The sequence below is a fragment of the Lagopus leucura genome, unplaced genomic scaffold, assembly GCF_019238085.1.
Source record: "Lagopus leucura isolate 7727_CA_CO unplaced genomic scaffold, USGS_WTPT01 Super-Scaffold_100034, whole genome shotgun sequence".
NCBI lineage: Eukaryota > Metazoa > Chordata > Aves > Galliformes > Phasianidae > Lagopus > Lagopus leucura.
This window is the reverse complement of record NW_024962283.1, coordinates 1,328,072-1,355,687: the sequence shown is the minus strand read 5'-3', so window position 1 is coordinate 1,355,687 and position 27,616 is coordinate 1,328,072. Positions and strand designations below refer to the sequence as shown.

The 27,616-nt window shown below is 45.7% G+C and overlaps 1 protein-coding gene across 1 annotated transcript; it reads right to left on the bottom strand.

Moving 5' to 3' along the window:
- Window positions 1-741: 741 nt before the first annotated feature.
- BARX2 (BARX homeobox 2) lies at window positions 742-27,145 on the bottom strand. The gene is made up of 4 exons (XM_042882511.1): window positions 26,974-27,145; window positions 4,654-4,948; window positions 1,793-1,877; window positions 742-1,062 (listed from the first exon to the last, which is right to left on the bottom strand). The coding sequence occupies exons 1-4, from the start codon at window positions 27,143-27,145 to the stop codon at window positions 811-813; spliced, it is 804 nt and encodes a 267-aa protein (XP_042738445.1). The 3' UTR covers window positions 742-810.
- Window positions 27,146-27,616: the final 471 nt, after the last annotated feature.

Genomic DNA, 27,616 nt, shown 5'->3' with positions numbered 1-27,616 from the left:
TGGGCCCAAAGCGAAAATCCCAGATCCAAGCATTCCAAAGCTTTTGGAGCAGACTCAAATCCAAACCCTCATCTCCTTCGATGTTTTATCCTGGATCGCTGCAAATTCACAGACACGGCACCCAAATAACCATGAGACACGAGATCTGAGTGCTGACCTGGGTATGAGTCTCTCTTCAGAAGCTTTGGTCTCTGTATTGGGCCAAAGCAAACCCACGTGTCTGAACTCTTCCCCCAGAATGTTTAAGTTGGGCCCATCCCTAACAGAAATAAGTGCTGGTTACAAGTCGAAATGGTGCTGTCAGAGCTCCCCATTTCTTTGCTGTCCCTGATCCAAGACCAGGCCAAGTCCATTTGCACTACTTTTAAAGGCAAGGATAAAGCCAAGCGAACACACGGAACCCTCCAACACAGCTGCACCACTACACATCTGCCTCCCTCTGCAGGAAAGGAGCCCTGGCCTTCTTCTTTATTTGCCAGGAGCTGTCTGGGGTTTCTGGACATGGTTTTCTCTGGAAATACACCCAGGCCTCCATCGTTCTCTGTGGGAAGGCAAACACGTGCCACTGCTCACACTGGATGCCTTTGTTCCACCGTGGCCCATGATGGCTGATTCCCAAAGGCACAAAGTGACCAATCTTTCAACTTATACACAAGGTCTACATATATATATATATATTTATATATATATGTACACACCAACAATTACATACATATTTAAATATATATATATATACACACACATATATATTTGGTTTTGGTTTCTCTCTTTGCTTTTTCTTTTTTTTCCCTTTCCCTTCTCTTTTTCCCTTTAACTTAATGGCGTAGCCTCCTCTGAGGAGGGCTCTGGTATATGTTCTGGAGACTCTTCTGTCTCCAAAGAGACTTCTGGCTTCTCCTCTGTCACTTTAGGCTCCTCGGGCGCCTGAGATCCCTCCGCCTCCTGACTCTGAGCCTGGCTGTTCATTTTCTCTTCTGCTTCAATTTCCTCTGAGGTGGGAATGGAGTTTTTCTTTGGACGGCCTTTGGGCTTCGTTGGAGCTTCCTGCCCACCTTTCAACACCTGGAGCAAAGAGATTAACAGTCAGATCAACCTGAACTTCCCTGCTGTGAGGCTTCCTTTAGAGAGAGGATGACATGTGACTTCAGATGTGACCTGCGGTCACCATTCAGCTTCAGAGAATTTCCCTGCATTCACAGAGTGAGTTCAATCATTTTCTCATATATCTAAAACTAAATGCAAAAAATACCAGCAAGGACACTCAGAATTTAGATGGAGCCATCTGAGCCAGTTTCTGCAGCAGCCCCAAAAGTGATCTGATCACGCAGTCCTCGACATTACATAAAGATTTTATGCACAATTCAGACCCTTTCATGAGCATTTGATCTATTTAAAGCCCAAGTAAGAACATTCAAACTTTAGCCAGGATTGCTTCTGACCGTCTGTTCTCTTGCCAATTCCACTTTGGCTTCTAAATTAGCATTTAATATTATTATGCCAAAAATGCAGAGGTACATAGTTTGGTTCTTCCCTCTGTTCTAAGTTCTTTCATCCCTCAGCTCCACATTCTTCCTACTGCTTGTTGTACCTCCAGCCTACCACTTATGCTCCAACATGAGCTTTTTAAAGGTAAAAAAAGCACATTTCTAAGAAAATTGTAGGCAAATTCGGCAAGAAGAAGACAAGATTTAGTATAAATAGACAGAAATCACTGACGCTACACTCAGCTTCGGAATCCATTCTTTCAAAAGCAGTTTGTAAGGACTGAGAGAAATGGTACCAAACCCCTTACCATCTTCTTCCACTTCATCCTGCGGTTCTGGTACCACGTCTTCACCTGGAGCTGGGTCAGCCCCAGCGACTGCGCCAAGTCGAGCCTGGAAGAGAAGACAGACACTGCAAGGAGCTGCCAGAGGATGAGAAGCACCCAGATGCCAAGGGCAGCCAACCACACAGCAGCAGGACTGCCAGAAAGGATTGCTTTGCTTCTCCCAGGGTGTAAAGATAGTCGCTGTTATGGAAGAAGAAAGAATGGTCAACGTGTTGGTGGACAAATGGCCAGCTCTAAAAGTTTTGAAGGCTTGCCTGCTCTTTTTCAAACAGAGGACAGCTGTATGCTGACTGCTGATGCTCCACGTTTGTGCATGAGGCAGGGAGCTGCTGCTACACAGCATTCCTGAAAAATAGGCCCATGGTGTCTGAAGCAACCACGCAAGAAGCAAGACACCTGGCATCAGTCTGCCTGTGAAAGCGTTGCTTTTTGTATCATATTTCATCTTCACTACCTACATAATGAGGATAATGATACTTTTTCATTTCTCAAAGAGCAGTAGTACATCTAAATCTATTAATTTCTTATGCATTGTGCTATTATAGGCAATTTAAGCTTATAAACGAATTTATTATTTGCGTGTTTAGCTTAAGGGTATGTGTGGCAGACAGCCCATAATCCTGATTCATCCTCCGCATTTCTCCAACCTGTGCAAGTTCATCTGAAACCATTCATTATTTCTATATTAAAACTCAGGATATGAAGCAAATGCAGCTCAGGCTGGCTCTTTATCCTTCCCCACAGGTGATGGTACCATGCATCTGGCAGTGTTGTAATGGAGTTGCACAACAGGCAGAGTTGGAAATCCTCAGCAACGCCAGGCAAGTGCCCCACAGAGTCACGCAAACCCCACAGGTGGGACAGCCCAAACCCAGAGCCACATTCCGAGGTGTTCTGGACTGTATGAGCTTTCTGACAGATATTTCCCTATTTCTGCACGGGAGAAAGCACACTTGTCAAGGCCAAGTTGTTCATAATAGCATTTCTGTTTCAGCTGGGCTCCTCGGGCGGTCAGGCTCACTCGTGTATTTACAAACACCTACGCACCCCACACCAGCTCTGTGCTCCCATACACACTCCTGGCTTCATGCTTTTCCCCACTTGAGATTCCCTGCTGCCTACGCTTCTATACAATGTCTGTGTGATATCCCATTGACTTAAAAATATTACCAGTTTGTCTGAGAATGTGGCAGAGGCATTATCACATCGCACTGCTCTCCTTTACTACTAACAAACCAGGTGCTCCGTTTGCCCTCTAACCAGCACAATCTTGTGTCTAGGCCAAAAGCTGCAGAACTGAACACAGATCACAATTCATTGCTTCACGATCACGTTTCCAGCCATGAGTTCAGAGAGAGAAACACTGCTTGGCTAGCTTGCCATAATGCATGTTATCACACTCTGATTACCTGCAGCCAGTTGCCATCTCTTGCCACACACATTACTGTAGTCAGCATTGCCTGGAAACCCAAGGAAACAAACAGGGGAAGTGGTGCAGGGACAGGAATCGCTCACCAGGCTCTAACACAGACAAAGCCAAGGAACAGTCATACTGTTAAATTAATTTACCAGCCCTGAGTGCTTCATCAATGGTGTCAACAATCTGCTTATGTGACGCTGGGAGGAGTCACTAAAGGAGCACTAGGATCTAAAGCTGTGTGAGACATTCAGACTTGCTCGTGAGATTCGGTCTAGCTGTGATCCTTTGGTGACAGGCAGTACAAGTGGAGTGTGCTGACTTCAAAACCGATTTAATATTGGGATTCTGCCACCCGTGGAGTTTAAGGTCTGGTGAACCTTTCAAACCCTCCCTAGGTTTACAAACTGAATAGGAATAGGACAAGGCTTTTTCCTGTAATTTAAATTTGCAGAGTAGCATTCAAAGCATTTAAAACAAACAAAACCTCTCCTTATTTTAGTTTGTCTATTTGCTACCAAGCAAATACCCTCAGAATTCAAGATGGAGCAAGGCAGCCTTCACACATATGCATCCCAGGCTCTCTCCCTGATGGACAGGCCACTAACTGCTCACTGAATTGCTAGCCATGTTTGCCAGATGAGAGCTAGTTCAGCAGCAAGCTGAAGCTACAGCCAACTTCCCAGCTGCCACAGAGACAGAGCCATCCACCTCAGCATCTCAGCAGGAAACCAGGCTGCATCTTTTCCCAAGGGTCTGGAGCAAGAACAGAAAAGAAGAAAGAGCCTTTGCTCAGCTTCTTGTACATCTCTGAGCCTGGATGCCTGCTAGCAGGCACATCTATCGCCATGTGACATTTCCATTGATACAGCCTATTCGTGTCATCTTTGATCTCAAGAGAAGTTAGCCTTGAAATTTAATCAGGTCATCTGCCCATGTCCTCGGCCAACAGCAGAGGCATCGCCGTGGAGTTAGAAAGCAGCACTCTGCAGCCAGGGAGCACTCAGTATGGGGACAGCTGAGCAGGCTTGCTTCAACCCTTTTGCTCCCTGTCCTTCTCCTAGTTTAGGAAACAGTATTTTCCTGCTCCTTTCTAAGCAATATTTATAGCCTGCAGATAGTTTCAGCCATGTCTGGCTGTCCCCAGGTTGAGGATGGACCGAAGGGAGCTACAGATGTGCACAAGGTGTGATCTGTCTTTCAGGTCAGTGGCTGCCAGCGTTAATCCCAGAATGTAGAAAAGGGAACAACGAGCATCTGAATGGACTGCTCAGATAAAGCAGTAAACCAGATGAAGACAAGTGCATTCTGCACAGCAAAAGGACTGCAGTTGGTGGTAGAAAGCGGAGAGCCCGACCTGTGATGGGCTGCTTGGATCTCCCTCCCCAGCCCAGCGCACTCCTACCTGTCGGGTGTAGACAAATACTTCTGCTTCTGGAATTTCTTCTCCAAGCCCATCAGCTGGAGCTCTGTGAAGATGGTCCGACTCCGGCGTGGCTTTTTTAACCGAGGTGTGGGCTGCTCTGCCTCTGACTCGCTGCTGCCATGGGTCTCGCTGGCTGGCGTCTCTGAGCTCGCAGCCGCTGAGGTCTGGGCTGGCAGCACATGGGAGCTGGTGGCAGCTGGAACGAGGTGAGGGACCACAGAGGGCTGCCTGGTGATAACGGAGATGAGAGGATATGCCCTCAGAGAAGGGGACCCTGGCAGGGAAGAAAGCAGACAAAGGTTACTTCAGTGGAAATATGGATGGAAAATGGGAGCTGTAGAGAGATTTCTCTTCCAAATTGTGTTTCTTCACTACCTCTTAATTCTACAACTTATACCAACTGGCTGAAACCAGCCCTAAAAGCAAACTAGAACTTCTGCCCCAACACTTCGGCTGGGGATGGCAAATTTAAACATCCCCAGATGCTGCAGGAGTTTCTGATTCCCTTCAAACCTTACAACTATAGACAGGTTTCTGCTCAGCCCCAGGAAAGCAAAGATCCCTTTTAGGTCTCTGGGGCCACGCATGGGAAATGTACACTCATTCAAAGATGGCCATTGCACACAGTTCTGCAAACAACCTCCAGAATCTTGGACAAGCCCACTTTCTCACTCTGTACCTCAGTTTTCCTCATTTGCAAAATGGAAACAATCCTCCTTACCTGCCCTCGCTGGTGGTAAAACATGGATTAAAGCTTAATGTACATGAAGTATTCCGAGATCTTTAAGATAAATGGTACTGTGGAAAGGAACATATTACACCAGCAGGCCTGATTATGAAACTCTTAGCATGAATCACCACTAATGAACATAATAATCTATAGGCTTCAATGAGTCTATTTTAGCAAGTAACTCTTCACCAGCAGGAGAAAGGTGTTGCCAGCCTGGCCTGCTGCTGCTCCATATTCCCCAGCATGAACAGTTGTGGGATCACAACTCAGGTCCCAGGTAAAATGCCATGCAGGGGTGGATCAGAGCCATGTGTCTTGTTGGCTGGCACTTCTCGCATCTGCTTCACTCACATCCAAAATCCAGCCACTTGCAAAGCAAGCTTGGAAAACTTTGCCATTACACCAGCAAAGTAGGAACAGTTTGAGCCTTGCTTTTCTCCTCCACATCTTTGCAACACCGAAAAAAAAAAAATAAGAAAAAAAAAATATTTCCACTTCCATTAAATTTAAATTATTTCACCATTTCACTTAAACCATCCAGAAAATACCCAAGAGATGAGACCAGAATTGCTAAGCCAACAACTGCTTATGGAAAGTGTATCTGCATTTTCATTCTGTGGGTTTCATTCAACCAATGCCTGTGCAGTTCCACTATCACCAAGCAGCTTGGCAAACATTCTGCCTTGATTTACCACCGCAACGTCAGCTCTAAGAGCATAAATCAGGGTTGAGAAAGCCTCCCGTGCCTCGCAGTACCAGATCTGCCTTCAATGGTATTTCTGCACCCATCAACACAAGCCAGCTACAGACTTCCTCCCATTTTTCAGCTAAAGTGACCTAAAAGGGTCAACCTCAGCTACTGTTCCAGTTTACGTGCCACAAAGGACTGGACTTAACCTTCTTGTGTCCCTTAGGGGTCAGGTGGTGCTGGTTCCAACCTTGGTTATTTTTGCAGGGCAAAGCAGTGCTAGCTATGAGAGAAGCAGATGACCTGGGGTTGTTCAAGTGTTGAGCACCTGAAAGAGGGGATACTTTTTCCTAACTGCTCAGCAGTCAGCAACTGCGACCTGGCCAAATGCTCAGAAAAGCTCAGTGCATGCTTATTTTTGGTGCCCACGTCAGAACTCTTATTTACTTACAGCACTTCTGAAACTGCTCTTCTACTTCTGGACAAGTGATGGTTTGCTACTGCTAAGCTGCTGCGAGCTCCAAGTGGTAAATAGATTGGTGAGGCTTCTGACACCAAGAGCTTTCTGTCTATTTATCACATATGATCATAAGAGAAGCGTTTGCTTATGGCTCGACCCCAACAGTCATGAGAGTGCATTTAGAAATGATTGTAAATAATGGAAGCATCAGCTGAAGTGCAGTCTGGCCATGTAGAAGGCTTCTCAGCTTGCTGTCCTTGGCGTGATAAGGGCACAGGATGGGTAGGACAGAGCAAGGACAGCACTAGGAGAAAAACCTGGGGTTCAAGGCTTTCTGTGGAGAAAGCTGGAGGTCAGAAAGGGGCAATGTTTTAGCAGCCTCCTCTCCCTGCAATGAGGACAAAAAGCAGGAATAGCTCATCTCTGCATTGCTTCTGATCACAAAGAAAATGAGCAAGTTCAGTCTTGTTCTGGATATAAGTTATTCCAGAGTTCAAAGGTGGCTGATGCTGAGCCAGTCCATTGGGTCAAGGTGCACTATTAATATGGCTTAAACAATCCTTACAGTTCTTACTCTGATAAAGCTTGGGCTTCCAAACACAACAAAATCTGAGGCTAGATCTCCATTTCACATCCCCCAGAGTTCAATGGTATTTCTGGACTGCCACAGTGTTGTAATAATTTCCTAATCTTCAGCAAATTAAATGCTGGCAAGCAGCTCTCATCTGCTCAGCACTGTCGTGACATGCTCTGTCTTCCACAATGGGAAGGAGCAGAGATGGAGCATCTTCCTTTTCAGACCTGCCCTGCAGAACAGTTTCAGCTGAATGCACACTTTCCATTATCATTTTACAAACACCTTTTCCACTTCTGACCCACTATTCTTTTGTACTTGAAACCCAAACAGCAGCCCACATGAACCACGAAATGAGGAATTTGTTCTCTACCCAAGCAGCACAGCAAGCGTTCTGATGTTCCCAGCTGAGATACGAGAAGGCAGCACAACGGTGAAGCTGCCACAGTTTTAGGATTCAGGAGGTCATAAAGAGGACGACCTCTTAAAACGTGGTTTTGTACAAGAAAGTCCTAAGTTCCAGCTCCTCTGCTGGGATGCTTTGATTAAACTTGTGGCCACTAGACATGATGCAAAAGGGACACCACTACTGAGCTGTATCACATAGCAAACGCTTTAATTAAATATAAATACTTCAAACAAAACATTTTCCCTTCTTTTGTCCCTTCCCCCTCCTCCCTGGCTTACTTTCAACCCCATCAGACAGAGACTAGAGGGAAGAGAAAAGGGAAAGCACTAATTAATTGCACTGTTTGACTGCCGGCAATGGCAGAACAGTTTTCCTCCCAGGCAAACTCAGCTAATTCTGTTTTGGAAAGAAAGAAAAAGGAAGGGAAGATTTATGGATCAGCTCCTCTTGGCAGGTCAGCCCTGCTCGGAGGCAGAATGAAATCTCACTCCGAATGGGCTGCAGTGAAAGGTAAATAAAAAGAAAATGAACTTACGACTTAGGAAAGTCTATAAATCTGCCTTCTTCTGAGTGTCAAAACAAAAGGCTACCAAGGAGGAATCGGGTTTGTTCAGAAAGTTCCCTTTTGCTGGAGGGCTGGGCAGCCCATTGAAAGGAAGAAGCAAGCCCTGATCAAAGCAATGGAGGCAAAAGAGGCAGAGTAGTAGAATAAGTTCAATCGTTACACGCTCACTGTTCTACTTTTAACATTCTCCTTAAGCTCTGCATTGTGAATATTAAATGCAAGAAAGCAGAATGCATCAGGTTCTTCCTGAGATCAACGCTGTGGTTCACCAAGCTCCATGCAAGCCCCTGGGAAGTAAAGAGAAATGAAAAGAGAAGTGAAGAAGAGAAAAACACCTCCTCACTGGTGTGCCATCATTGACGGATGCTCAAATCTGAAGTTCAGAGGTGACCTGGGTGGTGTTCATGCCATGCAGTTTGGTGCTGTGCACAGATCCCTTGGCTGTTTCTAGAATGGGAAGCAGAGCCATGATGAGACTGCACCTGAGCTAATTATGGCCTGAAAAGAGGTGGGCTAATTAAACTGAGCATACGGCATCAACAGCTTGACAGATTCCCAGACCTGAGTTGGTGTTTTTGTGTGGTGTGGCCTTTAAAACATTGCCACAGATGGTCTTCCAGAGATGCTACCCCCACTTGTATGCTCTCCTGAAGGGCACTTCTGGGACATTCTGAAAACTTCCAAAAACAGCTCCAAAGCTCAGCTTTGTGCATAGAGCCAACATTTCCATGGGAATGGTGTCATAGAGGCTGCAGGGAAAGCTAAGTGCAGCACTGGAGCACAAAGACTGGTGGTGTTCCAAAAGAGTGTTCAGCAAAGTTCCCTGGAGGAAAGAATCAGAGGCTGCAGGCACAGCTCACCCTATATTCTATTTCCAGTCCCATTCAATAAACCTTATTAACCTGACCAGGACCACAAGTCTTGCCAAAGGTAAATGCAACTCAGCTACACAGCAGGAAGGCTGGGCAGCCAATGGCTTCCCTCCCTCAAAGAGAAATGCAGACCAACTGATATCCATGGCAAAGCAGCCATCAGACTCCATGGAGCCAGAACTTCACCTGCATGAGTCCACAGGAGGAAAACAAGCAAAAATTAGTGCAGCTAATTCTAGTGAAGCAAAAATGATCCTTTATAGGGTTCTCAAGTTAAGGAACGATTCTGTAAGAACCGAAACCTTCAGTGATGAGCTAAGACAAGATGAAAGCTCACTCAGGCATTTTATTTTGCCTTCCCTGACACATTAGCTAAAGTCACTTCCCTGTTCAACCACATTTTTGAGGGGTTGTGTTTTCATCTAAGTGTGTTGCAAACAAAAACCCTGATGTCTGTGAACGTCACCCATTGTAATACTAAATAAAACATGCTGTAGCTGGAAAGGGCTTTTCCCCAAGGCACCTCTCGCTATGGAGGTACCCAGCAGAGAGCAGAGGTGGACAAATCTGCAGCTGTGCTTCCCCAGCTGTGGGCACTTGGGTCTGTGGTTGAATTCAGTCCTTTAGTTCCAAAACCACAAGGGAAATTATCTGAGCAGTTGGAGCTGTGAGATCCAGGTTTCCGTTTCATACCTGTCTCCATTAGCAATTCATCAACATAATGTTTCAGTATAACTTTTACATAATAACAGTAGTTAATAAGTTTGAGTGTGTCTGAGGTATGCATGCCGGAGGCCTTCACAAAAAAAAATTAAAAAAAAAAAAAACTAACCAGAAAGAGAATTAATCTTTACTTAATAACGACATTTGATATTTGTATTGTGCTTCTGTACAACTTTACGGCACCTTGCACACAGAAAATAATTGCTCATAAGGACATGATGAGCCCAAGAGCTTCCCTGAGTGAGGACTCATCCCACTGCCTGCTGTAAGGACCAGGACCCCGTCAGATCCACACTGAAGAGGAAAATTTGTAAGTAAAAGAGAATTATTATTATTATTATTATTTTTCAAGTGAAACATTTAAAGAATCTCTTTGGCCTGTGCTCAAGAAATCCTCTGTAGCAAATGTAAAATTGCTCTGGCATAATTGGTGGAGGATGAATCAGAAGAACAAGCACCACTTTTCTATTTTGAATTATCCTGCCTCACGCACTCTCAGGGCAGCCTGCCTTTTGGAATGAATTCTCCTTGACTCATATTCACCTCTTCAGGAAACCAGGCATGGCTCAGAGAGGTCCCACTCTTTGTCTGAGGCTACAGGAAAGTGTGTGCGATTCCACATCTTTAGCAGATGACCCTTGAAGTCCTACCGTGCAGGAAAGAGGTTGCTCTGAACACAAGCAGACCAATCTTCCCACTCCTTTTAAAATGGATGGGCCCAAGGCCATCATAACTGGAAACTGCTCCAAGCAATGGGTAGGTCTGGATGGGAATCTCCGTTCCAGACCCTTTCTGTTGGGACTCTGAGGGAGTTTTAAGACCAGGCCACATTAGTTCCAGGGAAATAAACATAAGCGCATCTCTATAAACCACAGAGCTCAGATGATGCAGGAGAGTTACTGGGATACAAGCCACCAGCTCATTTACCATATCTGCATCGAGGGACACTTTGGCTCCATTAAGCCAATATCAATTTGAAGCTCTTGCTTTTGAACTAAGTCATGTCAAACACTTCAGCCAAGTGTTTCCTCCATTACGGATGATAAGACTGAACTCCAGAGCTCATCACTCACTGGACCTGAATTTAGAAAGCAACGTAGCCAAAAGATTACAGAATCAAATAGCAAGGAGAAATGGATTTACAGGCAGTCTCTGGTCTCAGGGATGGAGGAGAAGCACTGCACCAAGGTGACCCAGCTCTCTGGGTGTCCGAATTGGAGCTGCAATGTATTCGTCTTTAATGATGGCAGCCAGATGACCAGACAGCTCAGGACATTGGGGAGAACTGCAGGAGGCCAAATCCCAAACTCGGTACAGATGGTGTCACCGGTCAAAGACAACAGTTGGACTTAAGTCTAGAAACATAATCAGAGTGAGAGGGCAGTTTAATGGAAGGGTAAGCCATGTTCTGCTCCTTATCCCCAAGTATCTCTTGCTGGATGCTGTCCAAGATATTAGTCTGGAAAGATTTTGGTCTGACACGTTATGACCATTCTTAGGTTCTTACACGTTTGATAAATAAATCTGCCTCCTCTCAGGATTTCAGTTTCTGTCCAAGTTTAAATGCATAATGCCGTGCGTGCATAAATCATTCAGTCCTTTACTTCCTGCTCTGTTAATTATTATCACAACATCCATAAGCAAACACTAGCCTTGGACAGCAGACTAGCCCTGCACACAAAAGCACTCTTCAGATTTCTCAAGCCCACCCTTGTGCGAGCTCCAGCAGAAACCTTGCCATAAACATTACCACCTCTTCCTGCTCCGAGCCTTGAAAACATTCTGGTGAGTGACACGTGGGAAGGGAGAGAGTTTAATGGCTTCTAAACACCAAACTGCTTACATTTTGCACGCTTGATCTTTTGGAAGATGCATTACCCTTCTTCAGGAGAACAGTAGATCAGCCTTTCAAAAGCAGACTCCTTCCTCTATTCCTCCACACCAAAGTGAAACGAGGACTTCAGCAAGTACCAGTGCTAACCTGAAAGGCACCTGTCATGCTGTGGCAGAGCCTTTGCCTCTTAGAATCTTGGCTTATCTCAAGGGTCACTATTAATAATCTTGCTCCCATCAGGACACATTTAGCAGAGAGGCTGGTCTCACTGGAGCTGTGTGTATGATTCTTTGATCTTCCATCTGCCCTCACGGAGAGAAAGCTCATCTCTGTTTCCTCTACACACAAAAATAAACCCTGTGGACGATTTGGCTGAACAGCTGCACTAACAATGCAGTTTAGATAGACTGGAAAGATACATGAGCAAGCTGCATTCAACCTGTCTATCCTTTGTGTCTGCCACTTCAGCAATTTCACCCCACGCTGGTGGCTAGTTGAAAGGAGAAACACTGATGGAATAAAGCTGAACATAATGTCCACCCAGTATTATTCCAACACCTCGGAAAAAGGATTTCATCCAAATGTGATTTTTTGGGTTGAAGAAGCTGACAAAGGCTTTGCCACAGCTTTGCTGCGTGGCATTGCTTACTTTATTCCCTCCAGTTCAAACAGCAGCATACCCAGGTTGCCCCATGGACAGAACCTTACCCAGATAGAATGAATCAAGGAGAGCTCAGCTTTCACTTTTTGGATGGGGGAAAAGTATGGCTGCACTTCCAGCCCCCAAAGCAGCTCCCTCAACTTCTGTAGGACTGTCTACATTATACTGAAGTCACTGCAAGAACCTTCAGATGTATGGCTTATTCACCACCTCTGCCTGCAGCTGGGACAGTCCAAGATGGACTCTGGACATTCTCAGTGGTTATCCCTGGTCTCCAGGCAGCCTGATACTATACTCAATTCAACATCTGGACTTAATCAGCCTGCTCTGTGGTCCAGGAGTCAGTGAGGACAAGGAAAACTGCATTCACTGCTACAGACATCATGGAAAGACAATGTCAGGCTGCAGCATTACACATGTATTTTCACCTTGAAGTACAGCCTGTGGATAAAAGCATGGGAAGAGCCAGAGAGGCAGCCATGGAGTTGGTCTGGAGAGGGGAAACAGGGGCTAAACAATAAGTCTGCACCAGACCCACAGCTCAGACATAGGAATAGCTCCCAATGCAATACTAGATTGAGGTAGAGTTGTTAAGACTCAGCCCATTCACTTCAGTTTTTGTTTGTTTTCTTTCTAGCTGAAGCACGAACAGGTTTACCTCCTATTTCCATTCATCTCATCTCAAAAAAGCAAGCAACAAAATGTCTCGAGGATGGGCAGCCTCAAAATGGACGCACCCAGAGTAAGTAGTTCCATGAGAAAAATGTTGGCCTTGGAGTTGCAAAGCACTTGGGCTGCATGCAACCGTTTACATGTCAGAAAAGTGATGACAAGGTCTCCTCTCATGTACCAGGCAGCCTATGCACAGCACTGTTAGATGGATGAGCCAGAAATTCCAGTTGGTGAGCTCCCAAAAGTTCTGGTCTCCAGAGAACACGCTCCCTCACTCATGCCAGACACCATTGTGCTGGGTTTTTTTCTGTTCTGATAGGAAGTCAGCCAAGGAGACACTGTTTTATATCTCCAGACAGATATAGATTAGACTTAGGGTGGAGATTGGCCCGAATTAATCATAGGAGTTCAAATTAGGTTTCTACCGGTGCTCCGATTCTGCTAGCTTTAATGCTATTACAGACAGAAAGCTCAGGACATCCATTTCAGACACCTCCAATCCAGAACTACAGACACACCCCCAGACCAGAGATGTGCATAGGAGACCCTCCCTCACCCTCAGCTTGGAGGGATTTGAGTCCAAGCTCCAGTTATCGCCCATCTCTGGTTTTCATCAGCACATCTGTTTACCTCTGATTTTCCTATGGAATGCAGCACTGCCGTGTTCCACAGCCTGTGATAACCTCATTTAAATACCAATCAGAGAAGTCAATACACAAAGACAATGCAGTGCTTTCTTCCCTCCACACATGTGGGCGTACGATCCGCGCCAGTGTTAGCATCAGCTCCGGGATAATGGGAGATTGTCTCATTCCCACCGTCTCTACTTAATCTCACTTGACTCATCCAGAACCAGAAGAATCAAAGTTTGATCACTGAGATACAGATGAAGGGGAAGAGGACTCTGGCATAGCATTCCCAGCCCTGGCACAGCTTTGATGCTCCATCTCCAGCAGATCCCCAGCTCTCACCGGACTTCTGTTTTTTTCCCCACATGCAAAATGAGGATGATAACATCTACCACACAAAGCTGTTGTATGGTCTGGAAAGCACTCAAACGGAAGCCACAAAGGGGAGGCAGAGGTGTTATTATCTCACACCTAGCTAAACCTATTTCCCATTAATAGATTGCATGAGCACTCTTTTGTGTCATACGATTACGAAACTCCTTAATGTGCCATTAATATATATGTTAATAGTGAAGCAATGCGTGTATCCTGTTGTTGTGCAAGCTGCAGTGTTTCCATGGGAACTCCTCCAATAACAGACGTATACAAAGCACCATTTTTTAAAATCAAATTCGTATTTTTTACTTTTTAAAGATCTAAGACTTCTAAGAATATCAGGAAAGATATTCAAGCAAAGCTCTGGCTGCCAATACAGAGACAGACAAAGGAAAGAGGTCTGAGGGGAATATCTCTGGTGGTTCTCAAACACCAGCATTGCCAGATTCCCTTATGCGGCACTGCTGGGGTGAAACACCACAGATTTATTATTCCCATGCTCTTTCTGCACACAGCATAAGAGACTTTACATTGTCAGTGTTCTCACTAAGCTATGAGTCAGTAAAACAAAGCGAGACTGACTTTAAGACCCTTCTAAATTCATAAAGCCTCAGTCTGACAATGCATCCCTACCCCATTCCAGCCTTCAGGAAGCAAAAAAATCTCTGCTGAAAATAAAAAGTCCTGCATTAAAACCATGCTCTGCTTGCACATCCGCCTCGTGCCTCTTCCACGCATCACAGGGAGGAGGAAGGAAAAGCACATCTTATCGTTTATTTTTAACTCCGCGGGGGTCACTTCCCACTGAGTTGTTGAGAAGAAAACATACTCCCACCAACACGTTAACATCTCATTTCCAGCACTGCTTTGGTAAAGAGACCAAATAAAAAATAATGGCTTTTACAATAAGGCATATCATCCGTCGTCAGCATGTAAAACGCAGTCATTAATCACAGAAGCAACCTACTTATTATAGGTATTCAAGCACTGGCAATACAAATGCTTATAAAACAGGGGCTCCTTTCATAATTCCCTGCCCTTGCCTCTCAATAGTTTAGAGGATTAACCCTTTTACAACAAGGGATGGGCAAACTGGTTTTGCCTAATTCCAAACCAACCTGACGTCATGGGTTCAAAAGTTCGACCTGAACTCAAACATCAGATGAGGTTTGTGCAGAGGGGAGCCAGAAAGAATGAGTTTGAGGAGAGAAAAAAGGAATAGAATGAAAGAGTATACCTGAAAACACTGCATGACATGGACAGAATGGAAAAAAGTGTGTAAGAGAAGGTGAAAGGATAGATACAACTTGCTAATGAATGACTGAAATCCCTACAAAGTAATACAAGCAGCTTTGACTTAACGTCTAAATATGATTTGTATGGAAACCTCTTCCATCCTGTAGACTTCTCTCTGAAAGGGAAAGTAATAGAGACTTTCTGTGCATGCTTAGTTAATCCTCACGAAGAGCACAGTTAAGTGCACGCAAGTCAATGTTGCAATCCCCACTGGCTATACATTACTTTGGACTTCCCCTGCATTTCTTAGCAAAAGATTTTACAACACTTTGCAAGTGTGTAACAAGCCACTGTTTCCATGTAACTAACGGGAAAGATAGGTATTCAGCCACCAATGGTGAGCATGGGATGGGGCTGGGGGAAGGTAGCCAAGCCATGCAGCAAAATCCTTGGCTGCCCCACGGCTTTGCAAAACCCAGCTCCATTCAGGTGTCCCTGCTCACAGACGTGTCCCGAGCTGCCAGATAAATGAATGCTCAGCAGAAAACGGTCACACATTTGCAGTCTGATGCAATTCCTTTTCTTTTCCTACACGCCCAAACCTTCTCCTGACTTCAAGCAGTAAATAACATGTGGGGACAGTGGGGAAATCGGGAGGCAATGAGAAAGGCAACGTTTGGACATTAGTTTGAAATGTGTAAGCCTCAGTGTTTACTGATCACTGTAAAAAGTGAGACATCTGAACGAAGGAGGGAACCTCATGAAGCGTTGAATTTTCTCTCCAGTTTAACCAAAGTAATCACTTTTCACACACTTAAGTTTTGTCAACAGCCAGGCAATCGTTTCCAATGCTGGCAGCAACTACAGGAGGGAAAAGACTCATTGCTGGCTTTGGGGAAAACAAACATTTTGGGACTAAAAGAATTAAAGGAATACATTTTAAGCCACCTTAAGGCCAGGTGCTGGGCACAGTTTCCTCTGGATGTTTTTGGTGTTTTTTATTTCCAATTAATTAACTAAGCAGCAACAGGCAGCAGCAGCTATTCCATTAGTTTCCCTATTGGTAGGAATTATTCAGAGGATACCAAGTGGGGACGACTGGTTTCAGAGCAATTGAGTTACATCCTGCTAAATCGTCAGCAAACATTGCAGAGCTACTCAGAAACTCGGCAGCAGCTCTGCTTGTTAAGAAATATCAGAGTTTTCTCAAGATAATTCCTCTCCAGGAAATGTTTTTCTTCAACCAAAGTCTCTGTCAATGCACTGTGATGAATGGCAGTGCTTTTGGTGTCCTGTAATTTCATACAGTGGAGCATCGTTTCTATTTTGCAGGTACATCCTCAGAGGCAGAGTAATGCAATCAGCAGATAAAAGCATCACTTTTTCCTTTTCTTTTCTGCGGAAGATGAGGTTAAGATCACAGCTGAGTTAATATGAGTCAAATGCATCGTGCCTAAGCTGTCCTGAGCAGCTGATATCTGTGAATACATCAGGTAATGCTCAGTTTCCAAATTGCTGTCAACTGATTTTAGTGCATTATTACAAGTTGTGACATGTCTCATCGTGCTGATGTTAAAAAGGGAGAAAATAAGGCACGGATCACCAGGCAGTGACAAAGTCAGAACGAGAATCGTTGCCTTCTCCCCCAAACACCACAAAGCCACAGGGATTTGACTGCAGCTCTCAAGTGTTCTGCACTGCTTTCGTAGCTGCATCTTCATTTACTTGTGGGAAAGAAAACAGGCACTATTTTTTCCTTAAATGAAGCACGTGCCATAAAATCCCTGCATTAATGGCAGTTCTATTCCATTTTTTTCTCATACTAACACTATTGAATTGGTCTGTTTCATGGCTGTGAGCTCTTTGGAAAGTGTAAATGGGAGCAATTAATTGATCTCGCTATTAACAGAAAAGCCTGGAAGACAGAAGAGGATATAAAAAAGGTGAAAACATGAAAACTGCAACAGCACACACACAAAAAAAGTTATTTAATTTGTTAAATAAGATTTGCCAAAGTGAAAACAAAGCCCACGTAGGCAGCTAACCAGATCTGGAGGCATTCATGCAGCCTGTGCTGGCCATGCATGCAACCACACGCATCTCTTTCATTTCTATCACTTGCTGCAGTGGAAAAAGTTTTGCTACAAAACCCCACCCAAGCACTGAGATAAGATTCAGGTGATCCTGAACAAAGCAGGATCCGTTCCCTTGGCATCATCCGCTCGTGTCTTCAGATGTGTTTCTGGGAAGGGAAAGGCTGGAGAAGGCTTGGGGGGAGGCAGAAGGACACGCAGAAGCTCTGGCTCGTGGCTGCACTTCCCTGCCCCACACCAGGAAAAGCCATGGGGCTGCACTGTGCAGGAGGGTGGGAAATCCCACCCTGCTGATCCCACCCGGACACACTGAGGTCTCCCATGATCTTTGCTGGGCATCGGGTCCATTGCAGGCCCATGCTTACCTGGGCGATGGATAATGGTGGAGCCATCCCACACCCACGTCCCATTTTCTGTCCTTTCGTTGCACCCAGCGTTTCCATCCACCAAAGACTTTCACAGAGCCAGAGCAACGCTCCTTATTTAAACAAGGATCAGGCTCTGTCTTTCATTTTAAACACAGCTGTGCAACGAAGGCAGAAAACAGAACAGACCAACTCCAACTCCTGCAAAGCCCTTTCAGCGCCTGGCGCTGAGTGGGAGATCATTTGCTGTGGGGACAGATTTAGTTCCCTGAGACAGCCAGCAATGACCCCACCTAGCAGCTATTCCCTGCTGGACACACAGTTTGCAACGTCCAAAGCTCATGAGAAACCTCCAGAGATGGCACTTAGCTGCCACTGAGCTGCCCTAATGGGGGAAAGGCCTCGTTGGGCTGGAAGGGAGCTGAGGGGAAATACGAGGACAGAATGAGAAGGGTCAGTCCTAAAGGATCAATCCCAAATTCGTAAGAAATACAGTAATTCTCTTAGCACAGGCTTGTGAGCCACAAATTAAAGTATCTCTCTCATTTCCTGCAAACAACACCGTATGTTGTTCAACTTGAATGTATTTATAAATCTGTCTTTTTATTTATATTCACTTTTAAAATAAGATTTTGGATGCTTTGCTTCGTTTTGCTGAGACAGAGATGAATCTCCATAACAATTTCAGTTTGGAGATTGGATCGTGCACGCATTTCAGCAGCTTAAGAGCTGATACGTGCACAAAGAAGCTCTCCAAACTCAATTAGGAATAAAAAGCCCCACAATCTTTACTATTTCTTTTCTATCATCTTTGTTGTCTCTTCTCACATAAGTCTCCAAAGGGCAGAAATATATTTGCAGAACCAACTGCAGTGACTTCTCTCATAGCAGTCAAAGAAAAGGGTTTCTTCAGAGCTGTACAAATAAAGAGTGATCGCTGTGGGGTTGCATTAAAACAAAACCATTCACGAAATGTAAGCGTTAAACTACTTTGTTATAATGTGCTTTTAAATGTTTACAGTTCAGGCATAATTGAATTTGACTCACTTGGGCCCTGATCCAACGACGATTTAATTGACATCAGTGGGAGTTGGATTGGGCTCGAAGTCATTTCAACTAAAATAACCCATCAATTGTTCCTCACCCACTTCATCAAACTCCTTCTCATCATTTATGATTGCTCTGTAATTTATTGCAACGAGGTTAAACCAACCCGACCAACTTCTGGCAAGCTTTCCTGTCCCTCAGAGGAGGATCTCAGTGCCATCGAGCAAACTAGAAACAATCTGCTTATGGGAAGCACATGGAAGGGCTGGTCCAAACTGCCCAGCATTGTCCTCTGCTGTTACAGAAACCCTCCAACATCAGCTCCCCCACTAATTAGTCACCAAAGGAACAAAATGAACTGTTGGCATAGCTGTCAAGAAAAGGTTTTGAGCAAAACAGACAGGAGGGTGAAACCAAATATATGCACCAACTCATGCAAACATTTCGTAGCCAAAAAAGCAACAAAAAGAAAACATTTGCTTCAGACTTCTCACCATTGTGTTGCATCAACATTACTCACTTTCTATTTTGGGAGAATTTTTCATATTTCTCCTCTTTCAGCCACAGGAATAAAAGCAAGTCAGAGCACCAGGCCTTCCTATGCACGCGCAACGCAATGATGTGCTGGTGATGAGCTCTGTGTGCAAGAGCTTCCCACAAGAAAGCACCACCACTGCTCATTTGGCTTCAGATTAATCTGTCACAGAACACCCTGTTTGGGTAACCACGAACACACCGCATGCATTTCTGCCTTGTAAAAGAGGAGATGTTTTTATTAAGGCTTTGACCTTTGGGTGCTTACACAACAGCGCGCTGGTTTGCCATGTAGGTGTGCAGGCACCTGTGCTCTCTAAGTGACAGAGCCCTGCTCTTGTTCTAGAAGCGACTATGAAAGCCTCATTCAGCCAAAATCCAACTTCCACGGGTGAAATCCCAGTTAAAAAAAAAAGGCAATCAGCAAGAATTAACCAATAACTATCATGTAGCTTTTGAGATGGTTAGGAAAAATATCCAAAGGCAAATGGGGAGCAAATGCTTAAAGATGAGTTGCATTTAAAAAAATGCACAGAATAAGAGGCAGGGTTATAGGAGTTACAGGGCACACACACACTCCTAATTCCAATCTTTCCTGCAGAAATCAGCCAAGCAACCACACGAACAGCAAGTTTCAGAACTTATAAAGCGAGACCTGAACGCGCAAATCCAAACCTGAAGGTCACGGTGAGGCTGCTGCTTGAATTTCACAGAACAAATTAGCATACGCGTTTGCAAATTTCCTATCATAGCATTTTTTTAATGGGGATTTCAGTTCTGCTTTACAAAAAGTCCTGGGAAGCTGTTTGTCCTTCCTTCAGAAAAAGCCATCCCCGCTTACGGAGCGACGCGCATCAATGCCGCGGCCGTGACAACTGCAGCTGGAGGAGGTTTGAACACCAGTCCACGTTGGGGAGATTGGAGGGGATATTTTGGGAGAACCCACCCTTCTCCCCACCCTTTTAGTTACTTAAGTGGGTCCCAGCCCTGATCTGAAAACCTGTGTGAAATATCTACAAGTGGTAACGCAGTGCTCTTCTGAACTGCCCTGTGGCCAAGAGAAATGAGAGAAAAGAAGCCAGGAATCACTCAAAACATGAAGTTATGTCGAAGGAAGATGGAAAATACTGAGTGTTTACTGTGTTAGCCAGCTCCTAACACCAAACCTATATATATTTTCACAGACATCACTAGAAAATGGCTTTGGGAATTACACATCACTCAGCAAGAGCTAGAGGCTTCTCTGCTGGATTCTCCCAGTGTGCTAGAAAAGGAGCAATAACAGATAACCAGGGCAGAGAAAAGCATTTCCAGATATCCCCTGGATGGTAATATTTGCACTGACCTCACAATTCATTGCTCAAACCCTCACATTTATCTCACCCATGTGAAGGGTGCTGGAAGCAATCAGGTGCAATATTGCATGGGAGCTCTTCACAACACAACACGACACAGCACAACAGAACACAGCACAACATGAGAGCAATGCAAACGGGACGTGGTCCTCTATGAATCAGTGTGGGTGGACATTGCTGTGCTCAACTGCAGGAGCCCTCGCTCTGTATCTCACAGTGCTGAGCAAAGGTGCCTATCAGCTCCCATCAGCTTGCTCTTCTGACCCTGCTCTCCTAGGGATGTGCTCTTCACCTGCACAAATACACCTGAGACCACAGCCCTGCTCCTGAGCTCCCTGAGGAATGGTTATATCCAAGCAAATGAACCTCATGCTTATGCGTTCAGCCTGCTGCAGTCCAGCTGCTGCAGTGCTTACACAGAGCAGGCTGAAAATGTTCAGTCCTCCCTTCCTCTCACCAGAAGTTTAAAAAAAAAAAGAGAAAATGAAAGAAAATCTTGCAATACAGAAAGCAATTCATTGCTTTGCCAAACATCTCGTATTAAAAAAAAAAAAGGAAGGCATTAGAAAGTTTCACGTCAGCCTTCAGAAAGAATGCTTTCAATATTTTTTTCCTGTCTCCAATCTGTTTCACCCCCTCCCCATTTTTTAACTTGCCAAAATAAATTCTACAACATTTTGTTTAACTTTGACCTGAAAAAAAGCAACTTACGGTTACTTCTGTCCACATCCCTTCTTCTGCCTTAATGCAATTATCAGCCCAGGTGAACAGAAGGGAAAAAAGGCTCCTGAGCTCCTGCCCTGCTGCCCAGCACACGGTGAGATGGCTCAATACAACCTCACCTGTTTTATCCACAATTTCCCCAGATTCCACCTTTTCTCATGCCCATTGGGTACCGAAAGCAGCAGTGCTGGTGGGACTTTTATCCCACAGTCTGAGTCTTAATTTCCCACATTTAACTCCAGCAATTTGAAGCAGAGTTGCAGGAATAATAAACCATGGCAATGCTGGAGCCGCAGCCCTGTGCTGGGCAGGGCTGCAGTCAGAGCTCAGAAAGAAGAGCAGAGCTTAACCCAGAACAGCACAAGGATGGACCTGAACTGCTCCCAGTGTGACTGTGAGGCTTCAGAAAACAAAGTGCAGGGATTGGTTTTCCCAGAGAAGTCCCACATTCATTAATGCCATCAGAGCTCCTCCGCAGTGCTGATTTGTGCTCAACCACAGCCGCAGCACTGCTGCCTTTCTGCCGGCTTTCCTGCAGCCACCGCGCTGCGATTTGCTCTTTTGTTCCATGTCGGTTTGCCTGTGGTTGATTCCTTTTATCCGTGATTAACAGCACTGAGAGGCAGACGGCCGCATTCAGCTCTGATGGCAGATTCTTAAATATCTCAGTGTCAGGGCCAGATTGCCGTGCTCGATCTGAGAGAGATCTGCTTTCAGATCCCGGCTCTGATCCGGCTTTGCTTCTGAAATGCCACCTCTAATGTTGGATAAAATCCGACCGAGAGGATTGACAGACTCATCTCCAAACACACGGATATTATTAGGCAGCTCATATGCTGCTTTTTTTTAAATTATTATTATTATTATTTATTTTTTATTTTTTTATTTCTGAGCTGTATTTTTTTGCTAAAGTTGTCAAAACACATTTTAAATAAATAAAGAAATAAAACAAACCCATTTTGGACATCCTGCAGAATGCTGGGCTCGTTAAAACAAAGTGCTGTGCCCAGGTTACGGCCACTACAGCCCAATCCTCTCCCCCATGCCTGCACCGTCGGCTGCTCCCGGCTGGAGGACAATTCCCCATAGGACTGAGGAGGACACTTAGTGCTGAGGTTACCAGCACTGACTTCGGGCCTCTGGGGAGCAGTGAGGCACTCCTGCACGCACAGACAGCAACGTCTGAGCTCTGCTGGGTTTGCAGCGCGCTGAGACACGGCGGTGGGCAGAGTCTACTAGGATTTGGATGCTGCAGTGCTGTCTGTGAATTACTTGGAATTATTGAGAGCACTCATCAGCTCACCTAATCCCGGATTAGAGGCAGCTACCGAAGCAACACTTGATACTTCTCAGTATTTTCTTTTTCATTTTGCTATTAAACTACAGAATTACACTGATCTTTGTAAACTGAAACCAATAATGCAGAGGATTTTTTTCTTTTTCCTTTTTCCTTTTTCCTTTTTCCTTTTTTCTTTTTTTTCCCTCCCCCCATAAAACCCAGAAATAACTCCCACACCACCAGCACTGCAGCAGCACTGGATGCACACAGATGCTGGCAGCTCCGTGCTTTGGGTCGGCACAGCACCGTGTGCATCCCCACAGCAAAGCCTATGGGGACATGGATCTCCCTCACAGCCCAGCTCCTGCCATCACAGGCACAGAAACAGGATGTTCAGGTCAGCACGCAGGGCACACAGCACAATACAGAACCTATTCCAATGGTTGGGATCCAGATGGGATGCGGCAATCCAAAGTTTGGCTTTGCTCAGGTGTGAGCTGGCCTGGCATGAGGTTCACCACTGCTCTGCATTGCTGTAAATGATGAATCCAGCTGCTACGTTTCATGCAATGCACTCAGAGTGGTTGGCATCTCATTTTTCCCCACACTGGGACACATTCTGCACCGCTCACTTCTCCTTTCCCAGCTCTCCCCCAGGAGCTCCGTAACAATATCCGTTCAATCTGAAGAAAAAAAGGGTCAGCAAAGTATTTCACCAAGAGAAGCGGCTTCCACCCCAGCCCTACGCAATGTCTCAGAGCAAATCCAACCCTCGGCCATATCAAGGCCATGCTGAACAGAATTTCTCAGTGTTGTGAGGTCACTTGTACAGAAACTGAGCTGTTTTAGGATGCGGTAAATCTACTTTCCCACTATGAATTCCTCACCAGGTTGCCAAGGCTGATCAGAAATCAGGAATGCCAAAGCTCGCACTTTGCTGCTCCAACAATGATTTCCCACCGTGTTCACTGTGCCACTTCATTTAGTCCAAAGCACTGAAAGAACTCAAATATGTCCATATAATGACAGCTCAAAAATCTTCGGGATCAGCAGTTCCCACTTTTACCCCAACATTTAAAAATATATAGATATTAAAAAACAGAAGAACTGGAAAATAAAATTTCGAGTTTAGAGCAGTTCTGTGTTACATCCATTAAAACCCTGAGCGTACAAACAGAAAACAAAGTCTTACTTTCCCCACTTTTTCCCCCCCCCACACAAAAAATACCCCAAATAATCATTTAAATGAAGCGACACACTGAGATACCTGCAAATTTGAGTTTCTTTCTGAGCCCCTCACAGAGCGCACACAGCTAATAATATACAATTAATAATTAACAACAAAAAATATACAACAAATCACATACAACAGACTGCAGCAATAATATACAGCCAATAATCGGCGCTGCCAGCTTTGCTCAAACAACCTGCAGTTTTGAAGCAAGCCCCCTTGAAAAGGACAGCGTGATTCTTTCCAAATCCAACACCTCAACTCACGTGGATGGTTTACAAAGGATGTTCTGAACCAGCACTGCTCACCATTAACAGATGATGCCCCGAATCGCCTGGGACAGCGGCAGCTCCCCCCATCCACCATGGACACCCTTCTATTTTTCAATGGATTTGAGTTATGTTTTCAGATACGGCACTTTTCCAGTTGGATCTTCCAACACCACACACTGACAGAGCCCTTGGATTCTTTATCACATCAGCAGCCACAAATGTGGCAGCTGGATTTGGAACCTCACACTGAGCCGCGACTTAAAAATAGGGGGAACAAAGCAGAACGGGTACAGAGCCTCCTGAGAAATGTTTTAGGCACTCGAAGCCAAAAAATGATTTACATTAATAAAAAAAAAAGATGATTTAAAAAGTGATTCCTATGGAAGTCGGAGTTGGAGTTTCTCAGCCTCCAGAATTCAGGACAAGAAGCCCAGTGTGGCATGCATGGAGCCTGCGGCCATTACCTGCCCTGTTTATTCTGTGAAAAACCAATAAGTAATTAAATATCATAAAAGAGAACGATGTTTTCACTGTCCAATTCATCAGTGAAAGAGATGTTAACCACCACCTGAAAATACTTCCCCTCAGAATACCTAATCACCTATTTATCAGCCCTGATGGCTGCGAACCTGGCCGTGTAGTTTGTAAGATTTGGTGTAAGTACAGCTTTTCTATTTCTGTGGCCCAGAAAATACCACAGTTACACCAAATTCAAGCTAAGTGCTGATCCCTTACAGGGGAAATCACGTTTTTCTTTCCAGACTCTGGGTCTGCTGGGGGCTCGCTTTGAGCTCCTCGCAATGGGAACCTTCCCAACGGGAGCAGCGAGCCTTCCATCAACCCTGAATCTCCTTCCAACTAAAATCTACACACACGTAAATATCTCAACTTCCATCACAGCCAAAACTGGAAGTATTTTCCATCTGCTCAGCAATTTTGTTCAGCTCTCTTCCCCTAACAGGAGATGTCATTAAACGCGCGTGCTGAACGTCTTCTATCTTTCAGCTTCGAGGAAATTATAAAGCACATCAGAGGGCTCCAACTTCACCCAGGATGAAAGAGCAATTCATTCTTCAGCTCAAGAAAGCGCTGCAAAACTTTACTGAAATTATTTCAGGCCGCAGTGAAAATCTGTGCTCACTGCTTTCCTGCTCACCTCAATAAAGGAAGCACGGGCAGAAGTTCAGTGCCATCGTGCTGCGCTTCTTCAGGCTTCGGTCGCTTTGCAGTTTAGTTTTTCAAACAGATTTCTGGTGGGTATTTATCAGATGTAGTTGTTTCTGTGCTCTGCTCCATTTCTAAGACAATATCAGAAATCCCATTCGCTACCACTTGCTGTTCAGTAGCACCTACCCTCCTTGGGAGGCTCACAGTTTGGAAGCACGGCCTTTTGCAGCCATTCCTTGCAAGGTTTTAATCCCACCACCAAATCTCTGCCCTGCAATTCCCAATTCCTGCAGCTCCACGAGGCCAAGCTGCTGAGCAGCTGACATCACTGCTATGGGGCAGCCCAGAGCTGGGGCCGAAAACACAAACTTGAGGGCAAATTCATTAACAGTCCCAGGCACAAAGCGAAGCACGGCTTTAACTGCAGAGCTCAGAACCCACAGCTGAATCATCTGAGAATTATTAATGATCATTTAATGAATAAATATTACTTGCTGGTATTTGCTATACCACAGAAACACATAATCATAAAGTTTATCCCTCCCCCCCCCCAGAGGGGTGCGTTAGAACAGCTGCTGGGAGCACCCACCCACTGCAAACCCCAATGATCTCTTTGGCTGAAGGGCACATTCACAGTGCAGCCTTTTTGGTCCTGACCTGGTCAGGCATGATTCTGGGTGAATACTCATGTTCCTTCTGGGTGCTAAGGGCTGCTTTCTTCTTTAAGGCTTTCCATACACCAGAGGTGGAAGGAGGAGACAGGGATCTCCTCCCTGCAGAACTGTGCAGCCGTGCCATTGACCCCAGCAAAGGCAGAACTGGGCTTACCCCCCATCTGAGCCCTCTGTGCCTATTTTGGCCAAGCACAGGACTTTGCTGTCCATGCAGCAGCAAGGGATCAGCGCTCAAAACCCCCCTCGTTAACAACATCCTGATTAACAACCAGGTCTCCTCACAGGGCAGCATGGCGCGCTCGGTTCGGGGAGGCAATGCGTGCCGCTGCAACTCAATAGGAAGAAATAAATTTGGAACGAAGATGACACTACTCATGTAACTTCAGACCTCCCAATCAATTTGGGATCTTCAGTTAATTACATTTGCAAAATAAATATTGAGGTTGGAGAAAGACCAGGGGATTACTCCGCTGATCAAACCCTGTGTAACCCAACAGTAAGTTTTATATTGGCACATTAAGTGCTGGGACCTGGAGAGATCCCTCTTATTGAAATTCAACCGAGCACTGAAGGAGGAAGGAAATAAAAGAGCCAAAGTAGGACTTGAATTTTTAAACACGCAAACGCAAAGTGCATTTTTTCAGCACAAGGAAAAACAAAACTTTGGCCCTGATACGTTACCAAAAATTAAGCTTTTAAAGAATGTTCTTGAATAGTTACGGATTTTTTAGTCATGTATTGCTAAGTCCCAGCTTCACCATCTGCTCCATTGGGTGCCACAAGGGTGGCACTAGGGGAAGAATATAACTGCAGAAACTACCTGCTTTGCCAGAAAAGGGGCTCTTTTTGTTTAAAATTGGAACGAGTGACAGGGACGACATTTTCACTGCGCACGTGGATCTTTCAGAGCTCACGTCAGACCGATCCATTTGTGAAACACCTGCGGTCGAGACCCCATCCTGCTCACTGCCATGTACTAAAATCAGCCGCCGCACAGCGAGGTCGGGACGCTCCCTCCGCATCCCCCCCTCAGCGGGAGCCGCTCTCCCGATGGGATCGGCCCCGGGGGGCACAGTTTGGTCCCAGCGATGCTCAGCGATCCCCGCCCCAACCCTCCTCAGCCCTCCTTACCCGCGCAGGAGTGCAGCGGCTTGGGCCGGACCAGGAGGGACGGACAGACGGAATAGAGAGAAAGTTTCTCGAAGTAATCGCACGTCTCCTTGGAGAGGATTTCGTCGATCATGAAAGTCTTGTAGCGCCTCCTGCCTGCCTTGGCGAGCCGGGGCTGCGGCGGGCAGTGCATGGCCGGCCCCGGGGCCGCGGGGCTGCGCGGGGCTGCCAGGGCGGCGGGCGGCCGCTCATGGATGGGGCGCGGAGCCGCCCGAGCTCCTCCTGCGGTCGCTGCCCCCGCGCTCGGTCCGCGCTCCGCAGCGCTGGGCTATGCTGGGCTATGCTGGACTATGCTGGGCTATGCTGGGCTCGGCTCGGTTCGGCGGCGCTCCCTCGGCTCGCAGCGCCGCTGCCCCGCTATATAACCGTGCCGATAAGCATCTCCCCGCGGCCTTTTTAGGACGCTCCGGCTGTCAATCAGGGCGCCCGCTGCTCCCCGCCGAGCACCATTGTTACCCTGCGCCCGGCTGGGAGGATCCCTGCGCTCCTCTCTCCTCCCTGCTCTCTATTTTAAGATACCGGGGTGTGTGCTTTTCTTTCTTTTTCCTTTTTTTTTTTTTTTTTTTTTTTTGGTGCAAAAACTGGAAAGTTTCCAGATTAGATT